Below are 10,132 nucleotides of genomic sequence, written 5' to 3'. Positions count from 1 at the left end.
CTACATTGTGGTTACAATCCAGAGGAATTTATGCACGTGCGGAAAAACATCTTGCAAGGGCAAGAATTGCCATGCATTTAGTTTTGTTTAGTCATCATTGCCCAGGGAACTGTAGAGCATAGGTAAGCTTTGATGTGGTGAGACTGCTGCATTGCTGAACACCTTTGAACTGCCCTGCAATTTAGTGCAAGGTTATACAGCTGAAAAACGTATCTCCATGTATCAGAGGCATCCATTGGCATTCTGAACAAGTACCCCCGAGGCTACATAAGAACCAAAGCAATTTAGCAACTACCGTGTTTCCCCTTTTTTAAGACACCGTCTTATAACTTTTTTCCTCAAAAAAACCACAGGGTGGCTTACTTTCGGTGGGGTGTCTTATTTTTTTTATTGCCGGTACGGTATTTATGGCTCAGGGCGCCGCTGGGCTCTCTTGAGTGCTCGGTGCTGCAGCAGCCACTGGTTCCAGGTGGCGGGGCGGCAGGCGTCCTTGACCAGGCCAGGCGGAGGCCGCTGGCTCAGGCGCTCCGCCCGCTGCTGCAGGGTGCTCCAAGCTCCTTGGCTGGGCCAGGCAAGGAAGAAGCAGTGAGCCCAGCGGTGGCGGCAAGCACAGAAGCAGTAGGGACGGCAGTGGATGAGAAGGCGGAGCACGGGGATGCAGCCAGCAAGGCGGGAGCGCGATCAGCTGTTAAGCGACGCTCTTGGAGCGCCGCTTCACAGCTGATCGTGCTCCTGCAGTGCCGGCCGCATGGAGTGACTCTGTGAGTGGAGGTGCCTGTGGGGGTTGGTTTCCGCGGCGCAGAAGTATGGCTTATTTTCGGGGTATGTCTTATATTTCTCAAATCCTTAAAAACCCTGCCATGGCTTACTTTATGACTATGTATTAAAAAAGGGGAAACAGGGTATTATCAGTTTGCAAATGCAAGTGAATGGCAGACACATAAAACTTGTCCAGTTTTGAGGAACTACGGATTTACCATTAAACAGAGGTACGAAACAAGGGAGTCTTGTCTCTGAGGACATGATATTTTCACCACCACCCACCCTGCATTGCTAATGGGAGCGAATTTCATAGCTTGGCAAAGAGAAATGAGTTTTGCTTCCAAAGAAATGTGCAGGAGTTCAGTGTAAGAGGGCATCATTTATTTAGTAGCAACCTATGCCAAGACATAATTAGGCTACAATAAAATACAATATACACTATAGCCCCCAAGAGGCAAAAATAGTATCTGGTTCATGGATATCCTGAAAAACCCAGGCCACATATACACCATAAAACTGACGGATGCTTTTGTTAAGGTGCTTACTTAATGAACTTTATGGAATGTCGCAACATATACATACATGCAGAGTATCACTTTATATTTATATATGTATACTGTATTTAAAATGATAAAAGAAACAGGCTGAGATTGCCGAAACCCTTTATAATTTCTAATCCATAAAATGAATTTAAAATATTTAGTATAAAACGTCTAGAAAAAAATAAAATTAAATGCTCAAGTTTCATTTTTGTACATAATATAGAAAACATTTCCAGTTCTTTTATTTTTAAAGGCATTATTCTGCATTGGATTCTGTCCATTTTGTGTGCCTCAGTATGATGCCATATGTACCAAAGAGCGTTTGAATGACTGCGCGTAATGGGAGAGTTCTGTCACCCGGTCCACCATGTCTTGCAAGGATGCTGTGCTGGGATAATTCAGGGCAGCCACCTTAGTGGACATGACGATGCTTTTAAGCAATTCGCAAAGCTGGTTGCTGGAGTTCATTATACTGTTGCGTATTTCCTGAGTGGTCAACTGCCTAGTGAGGGTGTCCCCAATGAACACCAGCTTGTGAGCACTTAAGATGACGAACTTGCTATGCGCAACAAAGATCCTCGGTGGCTGCGCGGCACTAATGCAGCTGAAGAATGCATCGATGGCGTTTAAAAGGGAGATGAAGTGAGTCTCACACTGGTCCGCATAAAACAAAAGCAGCTGCCTTTCCTGAGAGGCCATTGGGCTGTTCACAGGGTGAAGGCCTTGAGGTGCCTTCCATTTCGAAATGTCGTTTTCCACGGGCTTCGTAATTTCTTGTTCCAGCCACTGGAACTGATTCAGCTGAAAAGCAAACAGCAGAGTCAATGCCACGTTATTCCCTCTAATAGCAAGCTCTTTAAGTGCCAACAGGATTGACACAGGATTGAGGACAAAATAGGGTAACAGGAAAACAAGAGTAGCAGCAAGCTTGGGCGAATCTGGAGGTGTGCACAAGCACATTTTTTAAAAAACGCTTTCTGCTTTGTCTGTTAAGCCTGTGGGAAGAGATGCCATGCTTTTAATGTGCTTTCAGGGACTTATGGTAGCACATTTTGCATGCTTAATAAAATAATAAAGAAATGTGTGTTCTAAAAAGAGGACAGCTTCTCCTGCCCCCTGCCAGCTGGCCACATGGTTTAAAGAGACAGTCCCATAAATTCTCCATTCCGTGGCATTTTGTGACTTTTCCTCTTTTGCTGTTTTTGGTGCTTCCACAAACTCTTACCTGGTGATGCTCCAGCTGCATCTTGTTCTGCTTGATTATATTTTCCTTCTCTAGAAGCTCTTTCTGTTGCCTTTCAAACTCTTCCTTCCCCTGATTGGATAACATTTAAGAAACAAGACAAAGAAAGACATGTCACGCATTTCATTATGTTCTCGCTCCAGTTGTTCTCATTGAGGAGAAGGAAGGGATACAAGAACAGAGAGAGCTCACCATGTGAAATGATTCCAATAAGAGCGCCAGCACTCTTCCCCCCCCCCCATGTGATTCCTACCAACTGGCATTCAGAGGCAGAACACAGCCACTGTGACTAGTAGTCACTGGTAGGAGATAGGGCAAATAGCCTACTACTGAGACATCATACCCTGGGGTGAGCTGCTGTCCAGAAAATGGGTGCCAGTGTGAGGGATTTCCACCTTCCCCTGCAGTACTTGAAGCCAGAACCAGAAGAGGCCTGAAGAGGGAGGAGCAAAGACTAGCACTGCGATGGAGTCTCAGATTGCTTGGAAAGGAGGAGGAGGGGAGGAGGAGGCTTAGACAACAGTGGGAACGTGGGGGGACCTTCAGGCTCCACAACTCCCTTCGTAGGGGCAAGATCTACCGCAGGGGTTGGCAACCCAAGGCCCATGGGCCACAAGCGGCAAACGGGGGTCATTTAACCGGCCCATGAGCCACCCCCGAACCGAGCCGCCCAATCAGTGAGTCCCTGTGTGCTGCACTAAACGAGCACAGTGTGGCGTGGGGACTCGCTTTCGCGGCACTGGAAATCGCGTCTGCGCGGACGCCGGAAATCGTGGACGCACCCGCAATCCGGCCCATGGAGAGATCTCTGCTGGGGTAAACTGGCCCAGGTGAGGTAAACCTTGCCGACCCCTGATCTACTGGGACGGGCTGCGGTGCTCACTAGGCCCCTTCTGGGCCAACCGTGTTTCCTTGAATAAAGAGTTAACTTCACTGATGCCATGTGACTCATTGCTCTCCTGCTCCTGACCTATGATGATTGCCACTAAACAGCCTCAGCCTTGTATAACTGAAGGAGCATCTCCACCCCTATTGTTCAGCCCAGAGACTGAAGTCCAGCACCGAAGGCCTTCTGGTGGTTCCCTCACTGTGAGAAGCGAGGTTACAGGGAACCAGGCAGAGGGCCTTCTCGGTAGTGGTGCCTGCCCTGTGGAACACCCTCCCATCAGATGTCAAAGAAATAAACAACTGACTGACTAGAAGACATCTGAAGGCAGCCCTGTTTAGGGAAGTTTTTAATGTTTGATATTTTATCGTATTTTTAATATTCTGTTTGGAGCCGCCCAGAGTGGCTGGAGAAACCCAGCCAGATGGATGGGGTATAAATAATAAAGTATTATTATTATTATTATTATTATTATTATTATTATTATTATTATTGATGGCTTTAAAGGGAAATTTTAATGGATTCATGGGAAATGGGCCAATAGATATCCATTATTGCTAATATTCATTCTAGTTCAGGCATGCCCAACCTTCGGCCCTCCAGATGTTTTGGACTACAATTCCCATCATCCCTGACCACTGGTCTTGTTAGCTAGGGATCATGGGAGTTGTAGGCCAAAACATCTGGAGGGCCGCAGGTTGGGCATGCCTGTTCTAGTTCAAAGGAACATCCATGTTTCATGGCAGAATAGTTCTGAACAGCAGTTCCTGGGAGATAAAGGACAGAGGTGGGCTGCTGCCTTCCTCCTGGCCTGCTTGTCAGCCGCTTCCCGAAAGCATTTGGCTGGTCCTTACTGAAAGCAGGATGCTGAGCACAAGAACCTGCTGTCAGACCACTGTACACTGACTGGCAGCAGCCCACCAGGATCTCAGGCAGGGGTCTCTCCAGGAGATGCTGGAACCTGGGACCTTTGGCATGCAAAACAAGTGCTCTTCCACTGAGCTATGGCCCTCCCCCAAACCTGGCTTAATCCAGCGAAGCAGTACTCACCTGCAAGTGCACGTAGTCGTAGTCATCCATCCAGCTCTTCTCCGAGCCATCGCTGCTGCTGCTGCTGCACTGGCAATGCTGGTCTTTGGAAAGGAGTGGTGACAAAGAAGAACAATGGCCCTGGCTCTTCTCTCCAGGGTGCAGCGTCTGGGCCTGAGGGCTGTCATACACGTAATCTGCAATCTCCGACGCATTCTTCAAATAAGAGCCACTCAGCCCTTGCTTGAAGAGCACCTCGGCGTTGAGGCCGATGCTGGTGGTGAGCTGCTTCGCATCGTCCGGGATCGTCCTCGCCACCATCACAAAGCGGTCCAGATCGTCGCATTTGTTCTGGACCTTGTTGACAGCCAGGACGTTCAAGGACCAGCTGCAGCTGCTGAGGTCGTGGCTAGTCTGGGTTAAAATCTGGTGCGAATCTTCCAGCCTCTGCAGCTCCCTCCTCATCTTGTGGTAGAGGCTGAGCTCAGGGAGGAAGGAGGCGTTGGCCGCAGCTCCTTTGGCAAAATGAAGGTAGTCGACCAGGGACTGCTCCACCTTCTCGACGGCCGCGTGGATCTTGTTGATGTGCTTCTCCATGTACTCATAAGACCGCCAGTCGGAGTTGACAAAGGCCATTAAGCTGGAGACAGTGGTCTCTACCGTGCTCTGGTGCCTGTAGAGTCTCTCTATGGCTGCGTCGGGATCTAGCGCTAATCTCTTGTCCTTTTCTGGGGTGGCTGAAAAGGACGATTCTTTTGACGTTGTGGAAGAGGTGGACATGTTGCTCCTGGTGCTCCCCGTACTAGAAAAGGACAGCCTGTTCATCCCGTCCGTCACGTCCTGCAGCCTTTTAGTGTCCTGTGTCACCAGCGGAGGCACATCGTACACACCCTCTTTGGTTTCACCATCCCCAAATCCCAAGAGCTGTCCGGGGAACGGGACTCCTCTGGGGGTGTCATAGACATCCATCTGGGGAGCTATCTGCTGCCCAGCAAACGGGGTTTGGTGGCTCACTGGGACGTCGTACAGGCCTTGCTGGTGGGGAGGGAGGTCGGAAGGGGCAGGCGGGCTGCAAACACATTTCTGCCCGGTTTCCTTTGCAGCTCCTTTGGCCATGGGAGGTGGGATGTCGTACACACCTTCTGGCCTTGCCTCGTGCTTCATGCAAGCGGCCGAGTCGGGCGAGCGCTCCCTGGGATCTGCAGCATCTCTGCACTCCAAAGGTGGGACTGAGTAGATCTGGAACACAAAAGTGGGGGAAAAAGCCATGAGCTGCGAAAAGGCATTGCCTCCATACCGTGAGGCCTGTGAGTTTATAACACAGCTTACATTGGTGAATATGGTTCCTGACATCAGACTTTTAAAGCATCGCTGAAATGCAAGATTGCTAAGACGAACTTTTGAGTGTTTGGGGCCTTTGGATTACTCAGATGAAGCAACCATTAGGCCTAGATGGTGCGACTGATCACAGTCCTAGCTGGTGTGTTGCTATCAAAAGCAACACATAAACAAACATAAAAATAGCTTGGCACATTCCCCAAGCAACAGGAAGTAAGAGTATGGGAAAGAGCTGTCCATGGATGCTTCTTTAGTTTATATCCCAGTCCTAAGCATTCTATTTGGAAGGAAGTGCAGGTCAACATAAATGCTTGCACTGGCTTCCAGAGAAGGTGAATGCATGCTCGGCTACGGTGTTAGGATCTCTGGATCAGCAGGGTCACAACAACAACAACAACATTTTTTTATTTATACCCTGCCCATCTGGCTGGGTTTCCCCAGCCACTCTGGGCGGCTTCCAACAGAAGTATTAAAATACAATAATTTATTAAACATTAAACAGTACGCAATTAAACAAATCTGTGGTGAGGCTGGAATGGACTTTCACTCATGCCACCCTCAGTAACACCAGGTTGGGCCAGACACATGATGTAATTGCTCCTCAGTGCCCAGGGAAGGTTGGTGACGCCATGGAAAGTAATCCACCTTACCCTGATGGTTTATCAGTAGCTGTGTTAAGCACTATACTGTATTGTGTTTTAGCTGATGTTTGCACTCCCCAAAGCTGTAGCACCAACAGGCAGGAAGGAAGTTTGGGAATGGCCAAGAAACCCACCATGTCTCCAAAAAAAAGAAACAATGCAGCTTGGGATGACTCTCCTTCCTTGGAGGTTTTTAGGCAGGGGTTGGGTGGCCATCTGGATGCTTTAGCTGAGATTCCCGCATTTCAGGGGGTTGGACTAGATGACCCTTGGGTCCCTTCCAACTCTACAATTCTATGATTCCCTGACCTGGTGTCAACACCCTCTCCATCCCCTGTTCACACCATACAGACACTGCACCTGCTTTACTTGGGATGGGAAAAGTCTCTTCCTTGAAACCCTGGAAAGCCACTGCCAGTCAATGCATTACTGAGGTCTGACTCACAGAATTGTAGAGTTGGAAGGGACCACAGGGGTCATCTAGCCGTACCCCCTGTAATGCAGGAACCTTTCGCCCAATGTGGGGCTCAAACCCACGATCCTGAGATTAAGAGTCTCACGCTCTACCGATAGAGCTATCTCAGCTTCCACAATGTAAGTCAGATTCCAGGACTCCTATGACCAGGCATCCCCAAACTGCGGCCCTCCAGATGTTTTGGCCTACAACTCCCATGATCCCTAGCTAACAGGACCAGTGGTTGGGGAAGATGGGGATTGTAGTCCAAAACATCTGGAGGGCCGAAGTTTGGGCGTGCCTGCCTATGACTGTGGCGCTCCCCGTGGCGCACATAAGCCTATTATGTGGCATCTTGCAGAAGGGAAGATCGCATAAGCAGGTTGCGCATGAATGGGAAACTTCCATGGGGACGGGAGCACCAGGCAGTCGGAGCAACGGAGAAACCATCAAAGTAACTGGGAAAGCAACGAAGCAACACGGATGAACTCCTCTCAGGTGAAGCAGAAAGATCCAAATCAGCCTGCTGCACGAGTGTTGATTTTTCAGAACTCTAATTACAAGAATGCTTTACGTAAAGCTAGTAATTACATTCTAAAGTTTATCTTTATCACAATTTTAAATAAATAAGCGAGCTGCAAGCTTGAGGGGAATGTTGAAAGGGCTAGAGAGTTCAAAGCGCTCCCCGCTTCTTCTTTTTTCTCCCGCCTTCTGTAAAATGCAAAATGTACTTTTTTTGTTCAAACATGCCTTCGACACGGCATGAAACGACACGTTTGCTTTCAATGGAGGAGGAATAGACTTACGCCTTTTGCAGGAGGCACATCGTAGACGCCTTGAGGTTCCCCATTCCCCATCTGGGCGGCGTGTGGGGGGCCTTTAAATGATGCAGGGGGGACGTCGTAAATCTTAGGAGAGAAGAGTTGCATTAACACAAACGGAGGGAAGCACCAGAGGGACCCACAGCCATTTCAAATCAATCCAACCCCACCCTGACCCTTTGCTTGGGAATTACTTCTGTAACAAACAGGATGAGGTTTGGAAGTTTACTTGCTGTTGCTTAGGGTTTTAAAAAAGCAAACAACAACAGCGACCTGCCAAGACATCTCCAGACCATTTTCATGCTTTCCTAAAGGACTGGTTTTCCAGTTTTGGAAAAGAGCAAATGTACCATATTTTGGAAATATATTTCCGAAGGACTGGGGTCATGTTTACTTATTCATTACATCTCTATCCCGACTTTTCTCCAAGGAGCTCATGGCGGCTTCACAACAACCCTGTGAGGTAGGATCCAACTAAAAAGTAACAAGCGGTCTAAGGTTACCCAGTGAGTGGCTGGATTAACTCCCAAATCAGACCATTGGTCCAACTACCTTATCACGATCACTATCAAATGTGGTTTTAGTAGGATTTGGAATAGTTTTGACGGATTCCAGATCAGTAGATAAGAAATGTGTACGAGAGATTTTTCAAAACATGGACATAAGATGAGCCCCCACAGATCAACCCCCACTGTCTAGGCTAGGATCCTGCGTTCAAAAGGATTTGGAAATTTGGGATTAGTTGCCCATCAGAGAGCCCCCCCCCCAATACAAGACATGATGCCAATTGCCCTGGACTCGCTGCCCAGCTACTGCTATTCAGTGGCATACAGCTCCTGAACATGAAGTTCCATTTAGGATATCCTGTGTCAACTCACACTGAACCAATGGGACTTACTTCTGAGTAGACATGTACAGGATTACACTGCTGGCTCCATCAATGGCCATTAAAGCTACCCTCCATGAATTTCCCTACAGCCCCTTCTAAAGCCATCAAAGGCTTACATAATGAGTCATTAATTGTTCAGCTTCCCTTTGGATTCCCCTCCCCCTTTTTTAATTGAGGTTACCTTGGCTACTTTCCAGTCCTTCAAGAAGGAGGCCCACTTTCATGACAAGCTGCGTATTTTTTTAGAAGTCCCGCAATTTAACATTTGAGCTCCAGTGGCTTGTTAAATTTTAATTTGTACATTAGCAGGGCTGGCCTTAACTGTTAGGCGGGTCGCCTTGGGCAGCTGATTTTGGGTGGTGATGAAAGGGCCATAAATGGTTAGTGATTTAATTTATTATTATATATTTTACTGCCAGGGAGAAACACCTGGGAGGTATATATATCATTTTTTCTGGCCCCCAAATAACTTGACCCAGCTTGGTACTATGCAGCTTGATTTGGGTGGCTAAGAAGATGGAGTAGACCAGGCACCCCCAAACTGCGGCCCTCCAGATGTTTTGGCCTACAACTCCCATGATCCCTAGCTAACAGGACCAGTGGTCAGGGATGATGGGAATTGTAGTCCAAAACATCTGGAGGGCCAAAGTTTGGGGATGCCTGGTATAGAACATTATTGTGATCCTGTGTCACTTTAAATGCAATACTTTCAGACGGAGTCAGTTCACACATTCAGCATCAACAGGGAACATTCCAACAGTCCAATTGCAGGTTATGGAGAACATAAATCACTGAAGCTAGCTTATCCAAGTCCAGAAACAGCTGTAGCTGGTGAATGAGGCATAGGCACCCTGCACTAAGGCCACCTGGGATTCAGCTGACAACCTGGCATTGAGGAGCAGCCTCAGACTATATACCTGTGCCTCGTGAATGCACTTGAACTGTGATACCTGCCCCCTCCTGGGAAACACCTTCTGTCCAAATTCCAACATCAACTTCCATTCTCTGTAGCACAGCGGTGAAAATGTCTGACAATAACCTGGAAGACCAAGGTTCAAATCAACCAGTCGTCTTTGAAGCTCGCTGGGAGAACCTTGGGCCAGTCACTGCTTCTCAACCTGGCCTACCTCACAGGCTTGTGGTAAGGGTAAAATGGGGAGTGGGGAGGAACCATGTATGCCACATTGATCACCTTGGAAGAAGAATGGGATAGAAGTGTGATATTAATCATCAGGGCATTTTTTTTCCCAGCTGGAACTTGCCGGAACTCAGTTCTGGCAGCTCACAGGTGGGCGCCATTGACATTCTAAGAGAACAAGGGAGGTGTTCATGGTGAGTTCTGGCACCTCTTTTTCTACAAAAATAGCACTAATAATAATAATAATATTCTAACATTGTGCTTGTGTACTATTATTACTGTAGTCTGCTTAATTTTTGCTTCAAGCATATGCATTTGTGGAAAACGTGCTATAGAAATAAGTTGACTATGGCCGTAGGAAAGAGATCTACAGGAAAAGGCTTCTGACA

The 10,132-nt window shown here is 47.8% G+C and overlaps 1 protein-coding gene across 1 annotated transcript in view; it reads right to left on the bottom strand.

Annotated features, from left to right (window-relative positions):
- Positions 1 to 1,121: 1,121 nt before the first annotated feature.
- Positions 1,122 to 10,132, bottom strand: part of NEDD9 (neural precursor cell expressed, developmentally down-regulated 9) — a 65,975-nt gene continuing 56,964 nt past the window's right edge. Inside the window, exons 4-7 of the mRNA XM_035124977.2 lie at positions 7,702 to 7,803; positions 4,484 to 5,701; positions 2,530 to 2,619; positions 1,122 to 2,105 (exon numbers count right to left, since the gene is read on the bottom strand). Of these exons, the coding sequence (XP_034980868.1) occupies positions 1,596 to 2,105; positions 2,530 to 2,619; positions 4,484 to 5,701; positions 7,702 to 7,803 (1,920 nt within the window). The 3' untranslated portion in view covers positions 1,122 to 1,595. The remainder of the gene's footprint in view (positions 2,106 to 2,529; positions 2,620 to 4,483; positions 5,702 to 7,701; positions 7,804 to 10,132) is intronic.

Source organism: Zootoca vivipara, chromosome 8, assembly GCF_963506605.1.
Source record: "Zootoca vivipara chromosome 8, rZooViv1.1, whole genome shotgun sequence".
NCBI lineage: Eukaryota > Metazoa > Chordata > Lepidosauria > Squamata > Lacertidae > Zootoca > Zootoca vivipara.
This window is presented reverse-complemented; position numbering and strand designations above follow the sequence as displayed.